The sequence below is a fragment of the Coloeus monedula genome (genome assembly GCF_965178545.1).
Source record: "Coloeus monedula genome assembly, chromosome: 22".
NCBI lineage: Eukaryota > Metazoa > Chordata > Aves > Passeriformes > Corvidae > Coloeus > Coloeus monedula.
Window position 1 is genome coordinate 1,954,949 of NC_138802.1, and position 26,255 is coordinate 1,981,203.

The following is a 26,255-nucleotide window of genomic DNA, read 5'->3' on the forward strand; positions in this document are numbered from 1 at the left end:
ACGTGTTTTGAACCAACTGGTGCTTGGGCTGCCAGCCCAGCTCTGCCTCATCCTTCCATTTCAGTCCAGGGCAGCTCAGCCCCAAGCCAGAAATTCTGCCCCATTCCCTCCAAAGGGGCTCCAAATACGCTGCACTTTGCAGCATCTGCCAGGAATGGCTTCCAATTAAGTATTTTAAAATATTTATGACTGACTGTCCAAGAGCAGTGGCACGCAGGGAATATGATTTGCTTCCGTGCTCCTTAATGAACAATATTTCAATAGCTTTGCCGTGCTCAAGGTGTGAAAATCTCACTAAAATACAGGCATTTGTGGCATTTAAATTGAGATCTACAGAAATGAGTCTGGTTTGATTGTAGCACTGCTAGACACAACTGTGCATGGTGTTATTTCCCACTCCATGCCCAGCTAACCCAGAAAAAACACTACTCTTAATTATGTGCACAGAGAAGCCAAGGAAATGGTTGATTTTTAGAGTCCTAAGATTTTAAATTTCTTTTCCTCAATTCCATCTACTCCCTCAGAAAGGGTTTGGAACAGAACTGGGCAAAACAAGCCAAGCATTTTAGCCACACTGACAGTCTCCTGTCTTTTCTATTAGTTCCCTTCTTTCCTCTGTTCCATGTATTATTTAATAAATTATTTATGTGCCTATATTTCAATCTCACAGGTGTTAATGAATCTATTCTTGCAGCTGTCCCAAGGGACAGACACATCTCTGCCAGAAAAGCAAGGAAGTCCCAGTACAAAGGGACAGGTCAGCACAATCCTAACCTGAACCCAGATTTCCAATGCCTGAGTTATAAAACAATAAATATTAACAGGTCCCCATAAAATTAAGCAGTTCTTGAAAACAGCTTAGGGAAAAACACTGCAAAAGCAGCGAGCTGCTTGTGGAATGCCCATTTCAAGCAGCTGGCTGGGATTTGCCTTTCCCCAGGGTGCAATTATCTTCCAAACTCCAGGGCAGGACTCTCAGAGTAGCACTCAGGGATGTCATTCCCACCGAGCCCGGGCAGGGATGCAGCAGGGTGGGCATCCAAGGCTCTGCAGGTCTTGACCTCACAGTCAGAGCTGCTCCTTGAGGTGCTCAGGGCTCCAAAAAACCATCCAAGGGCACTTCCCCGAGCCTGTTTGGGAGCTGGGAATTGAAAGGCAAAGTTCAGGATGCTTTTAGCTGCTCATCAGCATCTTCCAGACCCATGGATACCCAGCAGGAGATGCTGCACAACTTCAGAGTGTATTGGCCATTCCACCTGCCAAATATTCCCAATAAAATCTCTATTTCTGTGCAAGGGAGTTCGGATTTTAACAGCAGAGCCTCCCTCAGCACAGATATTAATAGGATGCCCTTTTAGCTGTGCTTCCAGTCCTTTTGAACTTATTTGGGAAGCACTAAGAGCTCCATAATTCCCAAGATACCAAGGGGTAACTTTAATTCACCAACACGCACCCACTACTCTGGGACCCCCAGCCAGAAGGGAGTGTGGATACCTCAGCCTGAGCCTGGAATTCATCTGCTCAATATCCAAACGTTTCAGGGTGCTAAACCCAGCTAGGTTTTATTTTTTAAATAACTATGTTTTCATCTAAAAACATACTCTCTGAATATTGATGCCTGGGGTAACAAAAAGCCCTCAGAAACAGCCAGGACTTTATTTCAGAAAATGAGTGTTTGTATTAATTTTGCAAAAATTTAATGTCCATCTTCAGCACCAGCCATGTAGAGGAGACAGCTGCTCATCCTGCTGATGGAAAAGGAAGGAGAGAAAAGATTTTCCTGGAAAATAGTGAGGGAAAGGTGAAATGTCAAACTACAAATGATGACTCTGGCTGGAGCTGTCCTTCAGGAATCAGATCCAGAGCAATAAACTCCAGGGATGAGTCAAAGGGCTACGTGGAATATCACATATTCCATCAACTCACTGCTCCCAGTATGGAATGAAGCACCTTTCTGGAGAGGTGAAAATCACTCACTGAGGGCCAGCAGAAGGAGAATGAGCTGCCTTAAAAACATGTCCTTGCTTGTCACTTTTTTGGTCAGAATGACTCTCAGTCCTCACAAGGAAAGCAAGTTCAGCCTCAGAAAATTGAGTATTTTTTCCAATCAGCTAAAAGTGAGTTTATTTCTACCACTGGGCCTGGCAGCAACCCCAGACCTCTCATTTCAACAGTTCAATTCCTTTTTAATAAAAGTGTCACACAGCCACGACAAACTCAGTGCCAAACAACACAAACCAAGAAATGTTAAACACACTTGGGCAAGATAAAAATCGGTTCTTATTCCTCAGTCAAACGCTCCTTTTGTGCTCTCTTGAAAGCACCTCATTACAATAATAAAGCTGGGTCAAAAAACAGCCACAAGTGTTAATCAATACCTCACAGGAATATTATTTACAGCCAGGTGAAAGTAACTGCTAACAAAGAGAGGAAAGCCAGCCCAGCTACACCAGGAATAACCACATTATCCACCAGTGCTCCAGATACTTGGGAGAGAAAAGAAACTGTTGATAAATTTATTTAGTATGGTCCCTATTCAGAAACCTCCAACACTTCTTACAGATAATATCTCTCCCCCCTAGGTTATTTGTCTAGACATATTTTCATTAAATGGCATCATTCTGGTCACTGATGTGGTGAGAATTATTTAGTTTAGTTTAACGAGGGCCTTTGGTCCTTCCAGAAGCCCATGACAAGCTGGGTGTGTGGTGCAGGGGATGGGACAGCTCCGGCTGCCTCCAGCCCTGGATAAAACACGGGCACAAAGGTGGAGTCAAACACCTCCAGGACCTTCCAAGCACACCCAGAATTACACAGAACACCCTAAAAGAGTCTTTATTTTGTGGGGAGCCACCGGAAGCCTTCCCTTTCCCTGGCTAGTTCTTTGTACAAGTTTAGGAAGTGCATCCCAGAATCCCCAGAATTTCCAGCGAGCCCCAAAGGCAGCCCAAGGAGGGGCACAACAGGAACCCATTTCAGGTTCCAGCTGTTCCACACATGGCCTGGGGAGTCCTTGTGGACAAAGCCCTCTGGAATGCAGATCACGAGATAAGGTTGTGGTGTCTGCCCCTTGGAAGTTTGGTCTTCCACAAGGAACACCACAGAGCCCCTTCAACATTCCCTGGAACAGCAACACTGCAGGACAGACTCCTCACACGATGAAAAACTGGGTTCAGACCTCTTGCCTTCAGACCAGGTAATAAATTCCACCCACACTTCAAAGTATAGCTGGACCTACAAGTTTGTTTAGGCATTAAAAGAGAGATTCCCAGCTTGTCACAAAATCCCAAATCAGATATAAATTAAGGAACAGGGAGTCTTTGGATGCCTGTCCCTATGGGATTGTGGTCACTCTTGAAAGGTTTTCACCACACAGTGAAAAATCTGTGTTTTCACCATGGGAATGGTTTTCCAGCAGAGAAGTGAAACAAGTTCTTGGCAATAAATGCAATCCCCCCGCCCCACATTCATGTTGAGGCATGGATTTGCTATTCCAAGCTATACTACAACACATTTTCACACATTATCTATTATTTCACTAAGAAAAACAGCAGTTGTAGCACAGATTGCATGGGCTGGTGGATTATAGTGTCCATATAAACATGGACAAGCCAACCTCCCTCCCTCATTTCAGGAGTGGCCCCTTCAGTGTAGAACTGGTAAGGGAAAGACAGAGATGTTATTTCATGTATTATTGTGCCCCTGAAGAGCTATGAACAAGAAGAAAACTGCAGTGCTCAGGGACTCACTTGAGTACCTGACACAGATCTTTGAGTTCTTTAGAATTTGTCCAAGCTATTCTTGTTCAGAGCATCCTTACAAGACCCAGCAGGACACAGGAATGCTGTATTCCAGGTGGATCACAAGCTTTTCCATCAGATCACCAACTCCTTGTTCCTCATCCAACAAGATACATTTGCCAACAGCTCTTAAAGTCACCCATTTAAGGGAAATAAAAATTATATAGATCTAAAACCCTGAATCATTCAGCTAAGACAGGGAGCAAGAACTGCCACAAATGCACCAAGAAATGGTGCTCCTCCAAATATTCCTCATGGAACCATTATCCAGGAGCTGGAAAAACACACAGGGAGCTTGTTCTGGGAGGGGCCCCATGGAAATCTTCCCCTGCCCAGCTCTGCCTGTTTGGTTCCCCACCTCCCACTCTTTCAAAGTAGTTTCAGCAACCTGAGAGAAACAGCTCAGATAAAAGGGGCTGGGATTTTGTGCATCACAGGGAAAGAACTGAACCTTTTCCATATGCAAAGGGAGAGCAAAATGCAAACCTTTCTTTCCAAACCTGCACCAGCCCAACTGCATTTGACTTCTAAATGAGTATTTCATGGAATCCCAGAAGGATTTGGGTTGGAAGGGACTTGAAAACTCATCCAGTTCCTTGCCATGGGCAGGGACACCTCCCACTGTCCCAGGGTGCTCCAAGCTGGCCTTGGACACTTCCAGGGATGGGGCAGCCACAGCTTCCCTGGGAAATCCACTCCAGGGCCTCCCCCTCATCACAGGGAAGAATTGCTTCCCCATACCCCATCTAAGCCTCCCCTCAGTCACTCTGAATCAATTCCCTCATGCCACTACATGCTCTCATAAATTTTTGTAAACATACTATTTGTAGCTTTAAATACAGAATCCCACAGCACTTTGGCCTTAATTTTCAAGTGTATTAATGTGGAAGAAAGTGGGGAAACAAGGGGCCTGTTTATTACTTTTAATGAACACATTCACCCCGAGAAGACTGAGCTTGAAACTGGGAAGAAATTTTAAGTTTTCCCTATTGTTAGAGTTGCAACACCAGGCTGGATTTCTGTGGAACAGGCTGCATTTCTGTGTCTCAGGCCAGATTTCTGTGCGTATTTCTGTGTCCTACTCAGCCTGGGACACACAGCAGGGCTGCAAAACATTTCTCACAAAGCCTGTTAGAGAAGCAAAAGCCATTTGCCACATGAAGTTCAAACTAATGAGAAGATCCCAAACTCATTGTGCTGACAACCACCAAAATCCCAAACTCTACAGCTCAGACTCAGAGCAGTTTTTCAGGAGTCAGAGCAGTTTTTCACAGGCCAGACTCTGAACTGACTCAAGCCGAGCTAACACTGGACCAGCTAAACCCTAAAGTTTGATTTTCTTGCTGCTTTTTGTTCCAAACACAGTGCAGAGCATCTGAACAGCTCCAACTCAGCCAATCCATCCCTTAATCCTCCACAGCTTCCTAAATCCTACTTTTTGCAGGATACCAATAGCACCTCTCAAGAGTGAAACTCCACTTTGTCACTCCCTAATTCCGAGTTCATTGAGACATTTATCCTGCTCCTTGGCACAGCCAGATAAGGAGAAACCCAATCCCAGTGGGTTTGTAATCTGCCTGTTCTTTATTACAGCTGTGTTCCTGTCTTTACTCATTTTCTGTCAGAGGCTGGGCAAGACCAGCAGCTTTAGCAGCAGCACTTTCCCAGTGGTTACCCAACCAACCAGGGGCTGATTTCTTAATTACTGATCCCTGGAGCCTAAAAAGAGAAACAGAAGCTATTAAAAGGAGACAGCAGGGATGAGAAGGAGGGCAGGGGGGTGGTGGGGATGGGAATTAAACACAGAGCAGTTGTTTAAATTTGCCCAAAGACATCCTGAGTGCCTCATCCTCAGGCAAAGGTCTCGCTGGTTAAAGCCAGCATCCAATAAGCCATCAAAAATCCCTTTAAAATGTTGGTCTGGTGGGGAAATCACAAATACAAACTAAGCAGCTCTGTCCCTCACAGGATCTTGAAGACTTCAGGACAACTTCAGTATCTCTGAATTTTCTAATGCAGGTATCACCCCCTGAGCATGTCCCAAGCCCCTGTTTTCCAAAGGAAATCTGGCCCTAAGAAAGCTCAGGTTTAATAAAAGTTCAAGTTTTGTATCCTGCCTCACAGAACACCTTCTGCAAGCTGACATCTGCACTTACAGCTGAACACTCAGGAGAGTAAACCACATTTTGAGAGGAATAATATATTTTCAAGAGCATTTTGTTTTGCATTTAAATTTCTATACCTGCTATCCTTAGAGAAAAGGATGCCTAAGGACTCCATGAGCTGACAAATGTGCACATCTCTATTGGTTTTATTTATTTTACCTGGCTGCTGCACGTAAAATGAAAATATCTTAAAAAACAGGAACATGTTAATGTGAGAAATCTGCCAGGAAAAGTCAAGGTAATTCTAGGACTACTTTAAATGAATTTTTAAGCAAATGCAGTTTTCAAGAGCCAGGTTTTCCAGGAGTTGATACCATTTAGTGCTGTTCCACCATCACTTAACCTTATTGGGTCCCCAAAGTCATGGAAGTTGACAAGGATATCCCACTTGTACACAGTTCTGAATCCATTTCCTGATTTGGATGACATTACTGCAAAGAAATCAAAACCCAGGGAGCTCTAATGATGATATTCAGGCTGCTCAGAGAGTTCACAGTGCCCCAGTTCTTAACTGACATCTCCTAAAGCTTCTCCTCAGTTTGGGAGCCAGGGACAAATCACCATGGCAAGAAGCCCTGGGGACAAAGGGAGAAGGGAACAATAACACCCAAGAGTTTCTAGGATGATAAAAAAGGCTCATTTTTGCTTAATTTGAAGCAACACATTTTATTGGAATGACAGTGATAGACTCAAGGTTGTCAAAACCAATTCCATCCAGGGCAATCACTAGAAGCAACCTTTAGTCAGTTTGCCAGGCTTGGCGAAATCATGATGTCATGAATTTGTTCTTGTATCCAGCAGATCCCGGGCCATGGGCACAAAAAGTGATTTTTAGCTTCTACTCACTCATTTTCCAGTTCTTTCACTTTTATTCCAAGTAAGGAAAGATGTGTGCAGACCAAATGTGCAGAGGTGGGGATCAAACCTCTTTCTTCTCTGCTAGTTTTACTTTTAAGCCCATTATTTGCTGTTCCATCATCCTCTCATTCAGCAAAAAAACCCCAAACTCCTCCAATTTTTCCTGTCTTTTTGTTGGTTTCTTTTTACTTTGCTGCAATGGGAATTCTCCAGAGTAAGGAGTGTTTTCTTACCAGGAGCTTACAAAACATGACACCCACCTCCACCGAGCAAACCATGAGTAAACCTGCTGCATTCATTTCTGACCTTTTTTTTACCAGTGTGAAGAGCAAGTGCCATGAGCAGCAGGCCACAGATGTCCCCACAAAATTCCCTGTCAAGGAGATGCCTCCTAAAACCTCAGTCTCAGCCATCTAACATCCCAAATTCCCAGTTCTTTCCTCGCACTGCCTGGTGTTAGTCACACAAGTGAAGTCAGCTTGGCACAGGGATTGCAGAGCTGCCCTGCAGCAAAGGATAATTCACAGGAGCATTATCTGCAATTCACTGGCTTACTGGTAATTTGGGCTGAACACTAGGGAGGGTTGGGGGGAGTGTGAGCAAAGACAAAAATAAGCAGATGACAAATTTGCTTATTAGCTACACTGAATATGAGATGCATTAAAAAACGTTAAGGAGGGAGGAGGGATGAAAAGCAGGATGTGAAAGAAGCAGGAGCTGGAACAGCCTGGCTAATGTCAACCATGAAATGCAACCCCTGCTGTGACAATTTGAAAGGCAGAAAGGCAGAGTTTTTAATATTAACTATTTGATTGCTCCACTTCAGATGCATCCACCTGATAGCACAGCACTTCCACATTCCCTCCAGGTGATTTTTACCAGCCAGAGACCTCAAACAGCACCGAGAGCAACACATCAATTCAGTCTGCAGTGAAAACTTGACTCGAGAAATTACAATTCCCCTTCACTCGGGACACACCTGAGCCATTGCGAAACCATCAATCACCAAAAAGCTCTTCCCAAGGCTCCAGCTGCTCAGGTGGCAGGGCCAGGGCTGAGTTTCCCTTTCCTCCCAACCCTCCCAGCCCTGGGAAGGCACATCCTGTACCCTTCCAGGATTAGCTGCCAGCGCCACTGGAGCCAGGGAGGGTTTTTGCATACACTGAAATCAGGAACTCGTCGAGCGTGTCTGCTTGCTCAACTCTCTGCAGTGACTAAGAATCCCCACATGTTTGCCCAGGACATCAGAAATCCAACCTCTCCCTAGAATTCAGCATTCAAGCAGCACCTCTGCTTACAAACAGCACGGCTGAGCCAGAGGTTCCTAAATATTCATGTTTTCTGCACCACTCCTACCCTGCCATTACTTGCTGTGCTTAGGTCAGGCACTTCTTTGCATATTCTTCTGTCATATTTTTATTCATATTTTGTCCATTCACCCTCCTGATCTCTGTACCAGGCAAGGCTCTGGCTTCAACTAATTTTATTCCATTTATTTTAGTTTTATTCCATTTACTTTAGTTTTAGTCCATTTACTTTAGTTTCAGTCCATTTACTGCACCCTTTTTAAATTTGGGCCTGTAACTAAAACAGGCCATAAATGACAACTGGAAGGAAACATATTTTACATAAAAAACAGCCCCAAGAAGTCTTGAAAACACACCTTTTTTTACTAGTTCTTTCTGTGTTGGCAAATTATTTTATTTAAACATTCAACCACAATAGTAAAATCAATGGAAAATGGGTAGATCATGAAGTTGATCAGTAAAGAGAATTTCTGGCAAAAAGCAATGGCAGCAGATATTTAATTTTAACATGTTCACAGCCTCCTCCAAGGGCACAACTCCTGGACGTGAATTAGGATAATCACAAATTTAACTGGTTGTAATCTCAGGGATTAAATCACTTACTCAAAATCAAATCCAGAGTAGCTGGAAGAGGGAAAATTGAAGCCAGACCTCAAATCCCAAACTATTGCCTCAGCCCACAGAGTCCTTCTTCACATTCCAGAGGGAAAGCAGAGAGAAGTCATTTCAATATTGCTGGTTTCAAAAGAGATATAACTAAAAAAACCCTCTTATTTTGAGATAATTTTCCAATCTATCTGTTCCTCTCCAACTTTGTGTGATGAATTCTCAATGTGAACAGCAGAGAGTTGTGAAAACACAAGCTCTTGTCCCAGTTCCCACCGTAAGACAGGTGTTAACAAACACTATTTGCACACCTACAAAGCATTTGCCAAATGCTTCCACACCTCACAACTCAAAAATCCACAGGTAATATTTATATATTTAAAATATATTAAGAAATTAAAATCTGGAGGGTCTTTTTAGGCCTGCTCCTCCCAAATTGCTAAAGAGCCCTTACAGGACACTCCATCCAAAATCAGAGGTATTTCGAATATCATCCCACAGAGTTTTCATACTTTATCTTACCAAGACCACTGAAATAACCAAAAAAATGATGGTTATTCCCTCAGTTAATTAGATTTCACATGGAAATGAGCCACAGCAGAATCACAGGGCAACTATTTAGGTCGTTCCTTGCCCAAGCCCTGAGAATTCCTCTGTATTTGCTCAGCAGCCTGTCTGAACTGATTAAACTCTGCTGCAGGAATTGCAGGAGGAGCCTCCAGCAGCCTCCTCTGAGAACTGGGACCCCAAACCAGCAAAATTCACCTCCACACACTCATTAAACCACAGTTGGTGCTTAACTAATTACTTAATGGCATTCCAGTGGCAGGGCAACCCAAATTTTCTTTTGCTAAAATCAAGGAGTGAAAAGATGGGAAAAAGCAGAGCTTGGATATCAAAGCTTTCCATGCATAAATATGATGGAGATGGAAATCTTTTCTGTTGGTGCTGGAAGAGCTGAAGGCTAAAAGGAGATCCAACCACCCTTCCCTTAAACACAGAAATTCTCCACATTCCACCCCCTCTCCCCAAGCATTTTCTTAGTGCAAAAAACCTCCAAATCTGGTGTAATTTCTATGTTACACACATTTATACCTCAGTTCTGGGGTCTTAGTGCTTGGGGCATCTCCAGCTGTCTTCCCCACCAAAGGGATTGCTGGTATCCTACAAAATCTGGAAATAGATTGGTCAGGATCATCAGAATTAACTATTAATTACTGAAGAGTTTGAATCAGGCCCTTTGGGAACTATGAGCAAGAAATGAACACTTGTGTAAGCACAGGATTAAGTATTTGGATGGATTTGCTTCTGAGATTTAGGATAAATAATAAACATTCAAGAATTTGATTAAATTAATCAAATTAGGGTTTAAAAGCTCTGTGTGTCACCAATTTCCATGTGCTCTCCACAAACTGCTTGGACAGCACAGCAGTGGGGCTTTAGGAGGAGCCCCTGCTCCCATCCCACACTTGGATCATCTGGCTCCAAAACACACAAATATTTCTGTTATTGCCAAAAGACAACCACCAGATGAAGCAGCAGCAGCAAAATGAGCAGATTGCTGAAGTACTGGATACCCTGGAAAGAGCACCCCAAGATGACAAAGCACCTTGGAAGGTAAAAGGCTGGAAATTCTCTATTTTTCAGCACAAATGGAGGTTTATTTTCACTACATCAAGTTCTCACACATGGAGAAGACAAAGCAATCAGACCAAAACACCCTCCAGAAATAAAAATGGTTATGAATATCCTTTTTTCCCCCTGTAGGAACAACTGAAAAATGGCTTGTGCACTTTCAAAAACCCCTGTATTTCTGCTAGAAACAACAGCTGGCCAGCCCCAAACAGCTGGGTTGCAGTCCAGGGGGTGCCTTTCAACTTAAGCTCATTTTCAGGTTTAGGAAAACCCACAAAAAAATCAGTTTCTAAAAGGATCTTCTCAGGAGCTGGGTGGATGCAGCTCTGAGGTCTGCAGGTTTTTTGGACAGGCATGACCTCTTCATTTTTTCCTCCAGCAGAGGCTCATCTCCCTGCCAATTTTGGGAGGGTGTGTAAGGACAGGAATTTTTGGTTTTGTGTACTCTCAAAGCAAAAAAGGGTCAGGAAACAGTGGGAGCTGCCATGAACTCAGAGGGGGAAATAAAAATGAGATGTTACTGTCAACAGATGCTGCTTCCTTGAGAATGCCTCTATGAATTTGCCTTAAAACACTGATTTTTCAGCTGATTAAAATCATGAGGAGAAAAATATCTTCCAAAATACTTTAAATGGCTATTGAGGGACTACATCTAATACAGTTTGTACATGTAGGACGTGTCAGCGTGTTCCAAACTAACCTTGGGTAAATCTGTGTCATGGCATTGGAACATGTAATTACAATTTTCATGTATTTCCCTGTCAGCAACATCCTCTCACACAGACATTTTGATTTAATTCAAATTAGGTTTCCAGCTGCAATAGCAGATTTGTGAGTTAAAGTAACAATGCAGAGCAATTTGAAAGCAACATTGTCTATATTCACTGATAAATCCTTGAACAGGAGAAAAATAAGGAAAAAAAACCAAAACAATTTGAACTCTTGGAGAGGCAAAACTGCTTTTGTGAACACGAATGATGAGATTTTCAGGAGTGGTTTTCCTCTAACTTCATTGGAATTACAGTCAGACCTACCCTAAACGACGATGAAAAAACAATTGCTGAGGCAAGAAAAACAGATGAGTTTAATCATCTGCCCAGCTCCAGCACCCCAACCAAGTGAACAAAAGCAAGCACAGATTAAACAAACAGCAAAAACTGATAGGAGGTCGGGAATGTTTAATTCCCCATTTTCATCTTCCCAGCTGAACTTTTCAGTGCATCTCGTCTGCAAACAATTCCTTGGAACTGGGGGTTGTGTATTTTGCCAAATCCTTAACAAATAGCTGCACTTAAAATGAATTTACTTCTTTTTTTTAAAGACTTCACTTCTTTTTTTTTTTTTAAAGAAGGGTTTCAAAATGCTGCCTGCTGAAGGCCAGTATGCTCTGACATTACTCAAGATAAGCAGAAAGGATTCATTTGCAGCTCACACACACAGCCCTTGCAGGACTCTTAATTATCACCATGTAATAGCACAATTAGAGCACATAAAACAGACATTCAGCAAAAGATGAGGCACCTGGTTTTTTTATAAATAACACAGCCAGGGACCAGATGCAATCCTGGATATTAAGGAATTAAACTGCATGAGAAATTTCTGTTCAATACAGCGCAGAAGATTTTTGGTAAACTAGGGGGAAATAATTAATTAATTAATCCTCATGCAAAGGAATGCAAACAAAGGGGCAAATGGAGAGTAACCATGAGCAGGGTTTTTTAAAAAGTAAGTGTAGGATAAATTAATATTAATCTGTGTCCATTCAGAAAGGTCATTCACCTGATCTCCTTTATTCAGTCAGACTACCCCAAACAATCCTGAGACAACAAAATCCTGTGGGCACAAGAGCAAAGCTGGATTTCAAGGAAAAAAGGATAAATTAAGTGTCTCAGGGCACTGCTGCTGTTCTGAGCCTCCTTCTCCAGGTATTTTTGGGTTTTCAGAAGTGCTCAGCACTGCTTTGCTCACCCCAGGTGTCAAAATAACAGAGACCATCCAAACTCACTCACTCACTCCCCTCTGGCTGGATAAAGGCTGATTTTACCTCCAGGACTCCCAAAATAGGTGGTTAAGTCACCCAGAAATGCCAAACCATCCTCCTCTTCCCACAGGCAAGACAGGAATTAAACTCTCCTAGATATTACCCTTACTCAATAAAGTTTAATACTTAGCCCTTTACTTCCTCTCCCTTCATTTTTTTCCAAATGAAACCCAGAAATTTCAGCACAAACATCAGAATAAACTGCAATAATACACCTGTAAAGAGTGTTTTATATATGTTACATAACACATGTGTGCATGTGTTTTGAGTCAGCACCATTAATTGGAACAATCAGCTGATTCTATTAATTTCTCCTCCCATAGGGTGAGGCACAGGAGTGAGGCACGCACCTGCTAAGGAGAGGGAGCAGGGTTTCCTGACTGTAAAATACTGGATTTCAATGATCTTTGGAAGGAAAGCATGACAAGAACACAGAAAGGAGAGTGGGAATTAGCCAGAATTTAAGGAAATCACGGAATTTCACATAGAGATTAAGGCAGGAAAATCTGCTGTTGATCATATCAAGCACACAGGAACCTCACTGTGGGGAAAAGAGAGAAAAGAGGTAACTTAAATTATCAAAACAACCAAACTGAACCATGTCACGACTCCTGAAGGAGATAAAGACCAGAGGAACAGAGAGAGAATCCCGTAGCCACTCACAGAAAAATCACTGTCTGTGCTTCCCAGCCACGACCTGACACTGGGGCACAACAGCTGAAATAAATGCCCTGGAAGTCCTGATCAGAGTGATAATTGGCCAGGTTGCACAAAGCCACGGCAGCACCTCCCAGGCTGCATTTAAATGGGATCTAAAATGCATGAACAGGCTATTTCTGAAAATAGCCTCGTGCTCAGAGGTAAGCAGGACCCAAGTGAAGGGAGGCTGCTGCCACTCATCTCAGCTACACCATGGAAATCTGCACAGGCTTTATTACTGCATGTAAATTAACTCCTTAATTCAACATTTTCATCTGTTCTGTAGCTATTTAGGGTGGCTTTCAAAGCTCTCTGCCTGTGGATCTGCTGGTGCATCTGGATCTCCTCCTGCTTCCCCGCTCGCTCTCCCATGGCAGGCTGGGCTGGTGATAATCCCTCCAAAAATTATTATTAAACAAATCCCACTTAATTCAACCTCCTTCACAGGAAAATTTTAATTAGAGATACAGCCAGCCTATAGATAAATTGCTGAATTTAAATCCTTAATGTTTCCAGGAGCTGTGTGGGGATTCTTAAACCCAAACAAATCTACCTGAGCACTGGGAAAGAAAAAAAAAACAATAAAAAGAAAACACAACCCTGAATCCACTCTCATGAGGAGGTGCTCATTAAATGAACAGTAGTAAACTTGTTTTTCTAACTTGTCCCACTGCACATCAGCAGCCACAGGAAGCAAACCAAACCTGATGGATCCCTCGAGCGTGTTTTCATAGCTTTAGCTTTTAATAAATGTAACACACTCCACCCTCAGAGCAGAGCAGGGCTCAGGTTCCAGCAGAAAAAAAAAAAAAAAAAAAAGGGTTGTTTTAAATATTTAGATTACATTACAGCTGGGACATTAAAATAAGCAGTGGCTTGTACTGCAGACAGATATCAGAATCAGCTTGGTGAAGTCTGTGTCAGCCAGCCTGGTGTGGCTGCAAAGGCTGAGCTCTGCTGGCCTGGGGGTTTTGTACTTATTTTTTATTCTTTGTGCTACAACAGTGCTTTCTGATGTCAGCAACCAGAAAAGCACCACAGTGCTGGATGTTGGATAAACACAAGCAGTGTGAGTCTCCAGAAAGTTTCTATATTTCGGTGAGAAAATGAGAAAAAGAAAGTAGAAATAAAGGCTATTAGGAGCAGACACAGACCTCAATTCAGCCTATGCCTAACTGTGCCCATGTATTTTGCTGAGTCCAAGCCTAAATACAATTTTTTTTGTATTTCCAAGTCTCAGTTCAATGCTTTAATTACACCACCATCCATAACATATCCATTTTTTTTCCATCAGGTAACAGTTCTCCAACTTTCTGCAAGTATTAAATTCTCCCTTAGAGCCTGAATTCTCCTTCCCTCTAATGGGCTGCTGATGATCCAGAGACTCAGGCCTAGGCCTTGCTTTTTAATAATCCCCATTTCCAGGCTATTATTCCAGATTTATTTGATTGAATCAAGCTGGGGACTTAAGGTCACTTAGGGACACGGTTCAGTGATGGACTTGGCAGTGCTGGTGAAAGGTTGGACCCGATGATTTTAAGGATCTTTTCCAAGCTGAGCAAGTGTGTACAATAAAAGCTGGAAAGAGCCACTGAACTTGCACAGCCAGAGCCCCCAGACTCAGGTTTGGGAGCTGTCTCAAAGAACTGATGGAAATTAAGCATTTTCACAACGAAATCTACTCAACCCTCTGTGGGGTTTTGAGAAAAGCCTTCTTTTAAAAGCTTTCTCCTCCCACTGCACACCACACATTGCTCATGTGACAGAACAGCTCAGCTGGAAAATGGCTCAAAATTCAATGTATTTAGAAAAATCCCCTAAGTGACTTCACCAGGTGTTGTTGGATCAGTCCCAGACACTGTCAGGGCTAGCAGAGCAGGGGAGAAGGGTCATGGATGTCACCCCTGGACTGTGACATGCCTCACATTCATCCCCTGGCTCAGCCCTGCCTGTTTACACCCCAGAGCAGCTGTCCCAGCCTGACCTGCAGCCAGTTGGGCTATTACACAATCAATCATTCCCCTACAGCCAGGCAAACCAGGCCAAAAAGGAGGGGAAAAAAACCCTTTTACAAGAAACCCACTTGTTGCTCCATCTGCTGCTGGCCAAAAGAGATTTTCAGCAAATGTGCCACAGGCACTTGCAAAGGTCTGTACGGTGAATTATGGGGCTGAATGAGCAGCTGAAGCCCCAACCCATGTGCAAATAAACTCTGTTTTTCTCAGTCTCTGAACAACTAGTCACTGATGAGAGAACAGAGAAAATACAGCAGGTAAACACTGAGAGGACATGAATCTTCAGAAAACCTGTTTTTATTAGTTCTGCCCTCATGGAACTACTTCCTCACTCTTCTAAAAACGCCCTCAGTAACGCTGAGGGTAAAAGAGACAAAATGAAGAGGAGGAGACAGGGATGCAGGTGGGAAAACAAGCACAGAGGAGGAAATTCTACATGGTTTCTTTGCAAAGATTACCTTGCTCCTATTTCAGTGCCAAAGGTTCCATGGCAAACCCCAAAAAAAGGTTCCAGGCAAATCTACCTGAGCCCATCCTTCAGCTCTGTAACCTGGACATCACCTTGAAGTCCCTGACTGCTCCCCAGGCCCTCACATCCAACCCACACTTGGCTCTCCCGAAAGCAGCATTTCTGAAACTTTCCATCTGCACAGCTGAAAATTCTTGCCAGAGCTTTGATCGTTGCAGTTGCCTCAACATCCCCTGGCCTGGTTCTGATCCATCCAGGCTCCCTCTGTGGGCATCAATCCTTGTCACAAAGCTGCAAAGATCATTTTCCTAAACTGTTATTTTTAGCACATGCCCCCCTCTGCACGTTCCCCTGCCAGCTCCATGTTTTCTAAAGCAAATAAGAACCACTCGCCTCGGTTTTATTTTATTTTATTCTGTTTCAAAAAAGACAAACTCCTACCTGTAACTGACCTATATCAGCCTCTGTCACCTGCTTGCTCAGTTTTCAAACAAGGATGGAGGGAGGCATCCTTTCATGTGGCTCTTTAGTCTTGAGAGGGTCTCCTTAAAAACACCAGCAAAAATACCTCATTAAAATCCGTGTTGCAGCAACTACCCCCAAAAAAACCCAACCCAAAACGGTGCCCTCACTACTCCAGAGTGCAGCAGAGTCCACCTAAAAGGCAGAATCCTTTTGTCCAGGCTGCTGCATATCCCTGGATAAGCCTGGGAACAGCTTTCCAAGCACAGAACTCAGCCCAAAAAACCTTCCCTGCTCAGAGTCTGGAACTCTGTGGCTCTGATAACAGAGCAGGAAGAAATGAGGCTTCCAGGTTTTTATCTGACATTGCTTTGCTTGCTGGATTTTTACAACAGGTTTCATTCAGTGGAATTCTGTGGATGTAACACCCAAATCTACTGGTTTTTCCAAACCATTTATGTCCCGTGTCCAAATGGCACTTTAAATACCAGAAAATCCCAGAATGGTTTGGGTTGGAAGGGATCTTAAAGCTCATCCAGTCCCACCCCCTGCATGGGCAGGGACCTTCCACTGTCCCAGGTTGCTCCAACCTGGCCTTGGACACTTCCAGGGATGGAGCAACCACAGATTTTTTGGGAAATCTGTGCCAGGGCCTCCCCACCCTCCCAGGGAAGAATTCCTTCCCAATATCCCATCCAACCCTGCCCTCTGTCAGTCTGAAGCCATTCCCTCTTGTCCTGTTACTACAAACTCTTGCAAACAGTCCCTCTAAACCGTCCAAGCCTCGTGGATAAATAAGCAACTCCTACTTTTATTTCTCCCCTAAAACTATTCTGTGCATTTTTAAAAAACATCCTGTCTCTAAAAGCCTTCCCAATTATGAAGTTGTAGCACAGCAAGACATCTGTCAGGACTCCTGCTTCTGGCTCCTCTTAGGGTAGGGGTGAAAACAGGGATGCTGCATTGCCTCCATGAGAAAAGGCACAAAACACTGCTTCCCATGTCCCTCTCCTATTAAAAACTACCCCGTTCAGCTCACAATCCCAATCCCAAACTGGATTCCTACTGCTTTAAATCCCATTTTCTCACCAGGTTTCAACCAAGAAAAGCAATTTCTGCACAAAACCAGCTGCACCTCAAAGTGCAGTTTGAAAGGAAGCTCCTTTGCTGATACCAAAGGAATGCTTAAAAAGCCACTCCTCAGAGTACTCCCTGAAGAAGTACAATCAGAGAAGTATTAGTTCACACGATGGAAAGAATGAGGATTTGAACCTCACCCAAAGGGTGGCAGAACAGACACACTCTGGTATTCCACGGACTCTTCCTGCCCCACTCAAAGGGGGAATGAACAGGAAAGAGGAACCACAACAATACACAGAGGGAATATTTATTCAATTTTGGACAGACCACATCTTTAAGATGGTTCAGTTCTTCCCTGAACCTCTCCTGCCACAATCCTGCCACGGCATCACATCCCACACTGGAACAGCAAAGTCTCAAACCAGGTTATTGTGTAGAAAATGAAACATGTGGGAATGCCTGGATCCTTCACATTCATCATTTTGTGCTTCTGGAAGTCACTGATAGTGTTTTACAAGCAAAGCTCTGGAAATACCAAATATTTAAAGGCAGACAGATAGGAATTCCTCTTGTAGGATCTGTCACACAGATTCATTATGAATCATTTGGATCCCACACAGCTGTCACCGTTTCAGCCATGAGAGCCCAGTCATCACAAGCTACAGCTTTATTTTTAGGTGTATTCATTAGCTGTCATTTTTTCAATCATCAAAGAATTAACAGAATTGCATTGTGTGTTCCTGCAAGGATGTGTGGGGCTGTAACCTGAGAATCAGCAATGTCAGTGATGGGAAGTGACCTCTGAGCTTTGCCCTGAGGAAAGAATCAGTGGCTGGAATTAATTAAATCAGCTGATGACACAGCTCCTTGTCTATAAAAACATACCTCAACCATCACCTTTCCTCAATTTCACTGCTAGTGGATGCTGTCACATTAATGAGGTGGATCCTGTAACGTCCCTGCTTCGTTTCCCTCCAACCAGAATAAAACCAGAAGCTACAAAGCACTTCCAAGGGTTGAGTATTAATGCCAGAGCACAGCTGGACATCCTGCATTTTAAAAACAGCATCATGTCTACAGATGGAGCCAGCAGGAATGCAGAGTAAAGGCAGGGCCAGCCCTTCATGAGCTGGGGAAGAAATCACCCTTGGGAATGAACTGGCACACGGGAAAGTGGTAAGGCAGTAAATTAAACTGTGAGCAGAGTTCAGAAGGGAATGTGACACTCCCACGCCTCCTCCTGCACCTTCCAAGGAGCAAAGCTGGACCCAGCACAGGTACAGAGAACACAGGGCTTTAATTCCATAACACATCCATGACCCAGCTCCATCCCAACCCTTAGCCATCCATCTTTCACAGTTGGGAACCACTCAGCACATCCACTGTTTCTGAACACATTATTTATTCCATTATTCCAGGATCCAGGAAAGGCCATGCCTTAATTGCAACAGCATGTGCAGAATTGCAAGGAGTCCGTTCCCGATCCCTGGCTTCCCAAGGAGGCTCCAATTCTCCAGGAAAACATTTGCTTTCCCAACACAAGGAGTGCTTTTCACATTTCACAGTCCACACTGGGATTTAGGGACTGCCCTGCCAAGTGACCAAGCCAAATTCCAGCTTGGCACAACCGGGAAGGACACCAGGACACCACAGGGACATCCAGAATGTCCCTGTGGCTCCACTTACAGAACATCCAGGGAAGAGCTGCTCTGGAGGAGATTTTCAGGCACATAAGGGAGAAATTAGAGAGACACAGCTCTGTTATGGTTTGTGGCAACGGCAGCTAGAATTGCCTGTTTGCAACAATTAAAAGGATGGAGCTGTGCCAGGGGAGTTGGGATGGATTTTGGGGAAAGGTTCTTCCCCCAGAGGGTGCTGGGCACTGCCCAGGCTCCCCAGGGAACGGGCATGGCCCCAAGAGCTCCAGGAGGGTTTGAACAGCGCTGCCAGGGATGTACAGGGTGGGATTTTGGGGTGTCTGGGCAGAGCCAAGAGCTGGACTTGGATGATCCCTTCCAGCTCAGGATATTCCATGCTTCTACAAAAAGTCAGTTTGCAGATGAGATGATGAAAACAAAGCCCGTATTTACTCTTAACACTCACTAAGACAGACAAAACTCACCTAAATTTTCTTCTGATTTTCCCAAATATTTCAGATTCAGAGAGGCACAAACACACAAGGAACAAGACATACAAAACCAAAGCAAACAAAGATCTGACAGCTCAGGAGTCCCATGTGCAGAGTCACTTTGAGCTGTCTCAAGGCAATGGATTGTCACCCAAATGCTTTCAGCAGTTGTGTTTGAGACTGTTGGTTAAATAATTAAACAGAATTTCCAGGTCCTGATCCCTGCAGCCCTTCATCTTCCATCATCTCCATTTCCAGGAACAACAGACAAGTTTCACCCTAATTTTGAGACTAAAAAGAAAATCCACCCTAGGGTTTGTTACTAACTCTGTTTCCTGGTCAAAGAGCAAAACATCCCTGCGTGTTCAAGATGCCTCAGCATGGTTTATGTTTCCTAATCCTAAATTTCTGTGGCAGTGGGAATGATGCAGATGCTGCCTGAACAATCCCAACCTCCTTTAGTGAAATCACACCACAAACACAACTTGGAATTTCTACGACAACAGGAATGAAGGAGAAAAATTTACCAATAGTCGATTTAAAAGACATTATTTTGAAAACAAACATTTTGTAAGGTTGTTTCCCCCCCCCAAAAAACGTTTGCACAACTCAGAAAAACAAGAAGTCAATCCACGAACACTCCTATGGTTACAAGCCAACACTAACAACTCACCACATCAGAAATACGTGTCAACAAACAATATCCACATTCCACCAGGGATAAAAACACAATCAACATGAAAGGCTTCGGGTCTCAGGGATAAGAAAGAGGCTGCACAACACGTCAAAGGATGCTTGGGGTGATCCATCTCACCAAACATAAAACCTGCACCTCAACCACGGCGTTATTCCGGAGTCAGGTCCGCACGAGTTTCCCTCAAACCTGCTCCCTTTTTTTCCTGGCAAGGCGTTTAACTGTGCAAAATTGCTTTGCCAGCGACAGATGTGAGTACAAAGAGAAGTGATTTGCTACAAAAGGATTAATACATTTTGAAAGTTACTGTCTGGCAAACTGTCAAAGGGACTTTTATTGGTTTGTTTTATTCTGGCTATCGCTAAGCCCAGTGGCACGCAAGCCACACTGGTGTGCAGGGACCAGAACCATGTCAAACATCCCCTGGCTTCGGTCACAGAGCTGGCTCTGGTCACCACAGAGGTCATTTCAAAGTCCAGCCCTGGTCTTCTCCAGCACTCCCAGTTCAGTGTGTGCCCTTGGAAGTGGACGTTTGGCCACTGACCACTTGCCACCTGTTTGACCACTGACCATCTGGCAGCCATGTGAGCACCGAGGGTTTGACAGCTGCTGGCCGAGTGCAGCCCCTGGAGCCGTTTGACCACTGAGTGCTTTTCACCCGCTCGAACAGGGACTGTGTGACACCCGTTTGACCTCTGACCACTTGTCACCTGTATGACCACTGACCACTTCACTCCCGTTTGACCTTGGGCCGTCTGACACCCGTTTGACCCCAGCGGATTTGATGACAGTCGCTGTCTGAGCGCAGCCCCTGGCACCGTCTGACCCCTGACCGCTTGTCACCCGTTTGACCACGGACCATTCCACACCCGTTTGACCACCGACCATTTGACATTCATTTGGCCACCAACCACTTATCACCTCTTTGACCACTGGCCATTTCACACCCGTTTGACCACTGACCACTTGTCCCTCATTTAACCGCTGACCATTTCACGCCCGTTCGACCGGGACCGTCTGTCACCCGTTCGACTCCCGAGGATCTGACACCCGTTCGACCCCCGAGCTTTTGACAGCCGCCGTCCCAGCGCTGCCCCGGGATCGCCCCTCTCCTCACCCCGACCCCTCCGCGCTCGCCCCGGCCCAGCGCCCCGCGGCCCCGCCGGCACGCCCGCCCTGCCCGGGCGCTCCCGCGGCCTCCCCGGGCGCGGTGACAGCTGCGGCCGCCCGTCCCCGCCGCCTCGGCCCGGGCCCGGGGGCACCGCGACAGCTCCGGGCGGGCCCGGGGGGCTCCTGCCGGGGGCACGGGGGGCTCCCGGGGCATCGCGGGGCGCGATCGCGGCAGCCCCGAGCCCGCGGCGGGGCCGGCCCGGCGCGCCCGCCATGTTCGCGGCGCTGCCGGGGCCGAGCGGGGCCGGCCCGGGCCGAGCCCGGCAGGTGCCCCGGGGATGCTCCGAGCCCTGCCCGGCCCGCGGCGGAGAGACGGCACCGAGGGCCGGGGATGCGCCCGGAGCGCGGCCGCTCACCCGAAATCCTGGTCCATGGACTTGAAGAAGAACTTGTAGCTGTGCACGGGCCGGTTGCTGAGGACATTTTTGAAATCGGCCAGCGTGACTTTCTCGGGCGGCACGGGCAGCTTCACCAGGTACGGCGTCTCCTCCTCGTCGATGTGGTAGATGATCTTAGTCTCCGCCATGGGCGAGCGGAGCGGGGGCAGCCGGCCCGGGCCTCGGCCGGCGCTCGGCTCCGCTGTCGGCCTTGCCCACAGGAAGGGAGCTCGCGGCTCGGGCTGGCGCTCCCTGCACTGCTCTCTAGCTGCCCGACCCGGGAACGGCAGCGCGCCCGCCCCGCCCGCATCCTCCGGCCGCCCCGCCGGCCTCGCTGCGCCGCCGCTGCTGCAGCGCTGCCCGGGCCGGGGGCGGCGGGCCCGGCGTGAGGGGAGCGGGGCGGCCCCGGGCAGCGCCCTCCGCCCGCTCCGCGCCCCCGCTCCGCGCCCGCACACCGCCCCTGCCGGCCCGGCGGCACCACGGCCCGGCCAGCCGGGATGGCGGTGGGATGGGGTGGGGTGGGAAAGGGGATGGGAATAGGAATGGGGATGAGGGAAAGGGGAGAGGATGGGATGGGAAAGGGGGAAAAAGGATGGGGATAGGGAGAGAAAGAGAATGCAGATGGGGAAGGGGATGGGTAGAAGGGAAAGGGGCAGAAATGGGGATGGGGATAGGGATTGAGGATGGGAGGCGGGGTGGAAATGGGCCAGGGGATGTGGAAGTGGGAAGGGTGAAGAGGAGGAAGGATAAAGAGAAGGGGATGGGAAACAGGTGGGGATCACAGAATCAGAAAAAAACTCTTAGTGCCACGCAGGTGATATGTTTGGAAAGAATTCCACCTTTATTTTTTAGAAATCCCCCCAGAAATCACAACCAGAAAATGAAGACTTCAGAGCAGTGTCCTTGGGTCTCAAAGAATCTCCTGCTTATTAAAAAATCCTTTTCCAGTTAAATCCCAAGCTAATGATGTTCTGCTTTACCTTGCAAGGAAAGGGCACATTCACCTCTCAGGATGCTCAGCTGCTCTCTGAAAGGGCAAATCACAGCTCAGTGACTGAATTACCTGTGGCACTGCAAGGATTTTTCTACCAGCACCAAACAAGAAGCCCAACTGTGTCCAAGGCTGCCAAAAGGTCTGGGAACATTATTTGCAGTTTTCTGAAAGTTTAATCATTGCCAGGTGCTACCAGCACCACCTGAACTGATACCACTCCCAAATTCTCCTGCAGGGAGCTGGGGCTGGATAATCCACAATTTAACAAGGTTTAACAATACTGAGAAACCAAAACGTCATCAATTATCTCCTGCCATTGCTGGTAGAGTGAAGTAATTACAAAATCACATCCAGCTGACATTCCTGCTGAATGTGTGACCATCAAACAGGACAAACAGCAAGGGCAAGGCATGGTCTTAGTCCTCATCATGTAACCACGGATTTGGTGCTGGTTTGAATCGGAATTGCCACTTTAGTGCATTAATTAGTCATTTTCAAGAGATATTTATATTTATATTTAGTGCTTTTCAAGATGCTCAACCATTTCTCTTGATTTCGGAATCCTGAGAATACTGGAGATTTCTGTAAAATATGAGTTCAGCTTTCTGTCCTGCCAGGTGTTAAGGCTCTGCAAGCACCTGAGAAAGTGCACCATGAATCCATCAGTCCCACCACACAGGAACGGGAGAGTTCCCTTTGGTGGGATCATAACTCTGGCATGAGCAATATTTGCTGAGATCCTGAGCTTCGTGGAGTTTTGTGCAGCGTGGAACTCAGGCAGAACATTAACACCCAACCCTTTGGTCTCTTCAGTTGAGCCTTAACGACCTCCTGGCTCCCTCAGAGGCCCAGGTGGTGCCCACACAGAGACTGACCCTGCTGAGAGCTCTGTTCTTGCTCTGTGAGCTTCGCTTTCACTTTTGACAACTGGAAATAAAAGGAGTTGTATAATTGTCAGGTGACTGCCTTGGAGCAGACGTGACCAGGCTGGGGCTGTGACTCACAAAAAGCTCTCCAGAAAGCCCAGGAGAGAGGAGATAACTTTCATGCTGCAGTCAAACCAGCAGCTAATTCAATTAAAGAGAGGACACAGGAATGCAGGATACACCCCTGGCCCATCAGGGCTAATACCTCTTGTCTTGCAGAGCTCAGGCCTTAACACTTCAGCAGAAAATAAATATGAGGCACCACATCTCTTGCTAATAGTGCTGTGCTCTCTGTGATAGAGGAAATAGCCTTGCTGGCCCCTGCAGGGAGCTGAGAGTGTCCCGAGGCATAAAAGCTGCTCACCCTTTTCTTCATTTGCACAGCAGTTACCACACAGGGAATAAGCAAACCCTTTTAAAAAGCCATCCTTGGAATCATAGCAATGCTTGCTGCTTGGCTCAGGGAATTCTGAGAGCTCATCACACTCTGGGTGCTCAGCAGATCAGTGTTGGTGTGAGGAGATGGGACAAAAGGGAAACCGAAGCTCTGAGCACCCACCCGGAGGCTTCCTGGGTGTTTTTCATCCACCTGCAAGGATTTATCTGCAAAAGAACAAAATTTCACTTGGAGGATCGTTGGCAAGACTGGCATCGATGCAGAAGATGAACTAAACATGGAAATGATCCCAAAACAGAAAGAGAAGCAGAGAGATGTCACTGCAACCACGCAGTGCTGGGAAGGGAGAGGCTGTGGGCTGGCTCCCGAGCTGGGGCGTGTGAGCAGCACCCAATCCAAGTCAGTTTAAACTTCTCCTGCATCTGCTCTGGAAGATCTGCAAGTTTTTTTCCCGTTTATTCTCCTTCTGTGTGCAGTGGACCTTGGGCAGTGACTGACAAGGAAATAATTAAACACTAGAGGGAAGCAAAAGACTTTTGACTGCAGCAACTTCTCTGCAAAGCTCCCGGGGTTGCCCCTGGACCTAAACGCAAATAAACCTGGGGGGAAATGACAGAGGGGGTTTGCAGGGACATTCCCCAAACCCCTCTTCATTTAGGAATGTGTGTTCAGGAGGGACATTGCCCTACAGAGAGGGGAAAAGAGGATAGAGGACAACACTTCCATGGGATACAGACTTCATCAATGATAAATTCATTGGGTTGATCCCAGCTCCTCCTCATCACGACTCAATCTCTTTTCTTCCCTCAGCTTTTCCTACCTCTCCTTAGCAGCTGCAGCACTTTTTTAAAAAAAGGGAGAGTCACACTTGAACAATTTCCCTGCAGGAATTGTCTGCAGAGCAGCTCATCCGCTGAGGGCCACATGCAGACCTCTAGGAAATTGAAGGTTCTTGCTTAGAAATGTGTATTTCAGTCTTTAGTCTACTTCTCTCAGGTCCCCAGTGTTTCTTCTTCCCCTCAGAAATTTGTTTTAATGACTTAAAAGTTCCTCTCCCCTGGTAAAACTCTCTCCAGACTGGGAGGCAGAAAGGAAACAGCGACGAGCTGGACTTCAGACAAGCAAAAGACAATGAAAATATTTCATTTCAGTGGTCTGCTGCTGTGCTAAATGAGCTTTTCCTTGTTCCCAGCTGCTCTCCTGGAAAATCAGATCCACTGTCAGAGAAAAGTAAAGATGCCTCAGAAATAAATAACCACCAGAGCCTGGACTGGAGGCTGCCAGCAGAGACCAGTAAAGCCCCACAGCAGCTCCAGAAAGGGTGATTTGGGTGGTGCTTGACCCCAGAGAAGAGGTGCTGTGGAATGGCAGTGGGATTTCCACCAGGGAAGAGGGAAGATGACACTTCCACCAGAGCTGGACAGGCTGGTCAATAATCCTGGTCTGCTAAATGCACTTTTTTGCCACTTTTTGGTCTCATATCCTGCCTTGATCCTTCAAATCCTTGCCCCTGCAGTGTCCAGCCAAGCTGCAGTAGGAGCTGTTTCCATCAGTGTCCCTGGAAGAACTCTGCAGTGCCAGCTGGGATAGTGCTCAGGGGGTGGAAGGCCTCCAGCAGGAACTTTGCAAGGTGTTAGTTCTGCAAGGAAAAGAGGAATTTGGGCTGGCAGGGAGATCTATATTCCAGCAGGATGTGTTATCTTCCCTTCTGGACCTGCAAAGTTAACTCCTCTGGCAGGGCTGCTGGCTTTCTGATGGATGGTTTGAGCTCCATCTCCAGCTGCAGAGCTGTTCATTATACAACACTTCTGGAGAGCTGAAATTCCTCTGTGGGCCCCATGACCCTGTCAAATGATGCTGTCCCATGTGGAAAGCTTATTGGAATCACTGGAATAACGTATTGGATCCAATCTGTACTTTGTCAGGCACTTTGGGATGCTCTGAGATGAAACACCCTGCACAGCTATTGGGAAGAATTAGCTAATGCTGGCTAATAGCTGAGAGAGCACCTCCAAAAAGGGCAAGAAATAAAATCAACCTGAGCTGGAAAGTCCATTTTATTCTCCTTTATTTCTTAAATGTCAGGAGAGTTACACAGATGAATGGTAAAAGTTAAGCAACGATAATAATGAGAATTAATTCTGTTACAACAAAGAAATAAAACCAAGATTTATGGAGGAAGTTCTTAGTCTGGAGAGTGTGCACAGAGCTGGAAAAGAGGGGGCTGTAGTCCTAGTCCTAGTCTCAGTTTTAACTCTTTTTAAGGTCACTGCCAAGCACCCTTTCATTGTCCCACACCAAGAGCTCACAACCCATTTATTACCCTAAAAAACTTTGATTTCTCTGCCCTCAGCGAGGTAAAGTTCTCACTGAGGAGCTGTACAAATACTGGGGATTATTATTATTATTTTAACTAACTGAATATCAAATCC

General features: G+C 45.9%; 1 protein-coding gene across 1 annotated transcript in view; it reads right to left on the bottom strand.

The window, feature by feature from the left end:
* Positions 1 to 21,833, bottom strand: part of DVL1 (dishevelled segment polarity protein 1) — a 65,962-nt gene extending 44,129 nt beyond the window's left edge. The window contains exon 1 of the mRNA XM_082295845.1: positions 21,486 to 21,833. Coding sequence (XP_082151971.1) covers positions 21,486 to 21,655 — 170 coding nt within the window. The 5' untranslated portion in view covers positions 21,656 to 21,833. The remainder of the gene's footprint in view (positions 1 to 21,485) is intronic.
* Between the last annotated feature and the right edge of the window lie 4,422 nt (positions 21,834 to 26,255).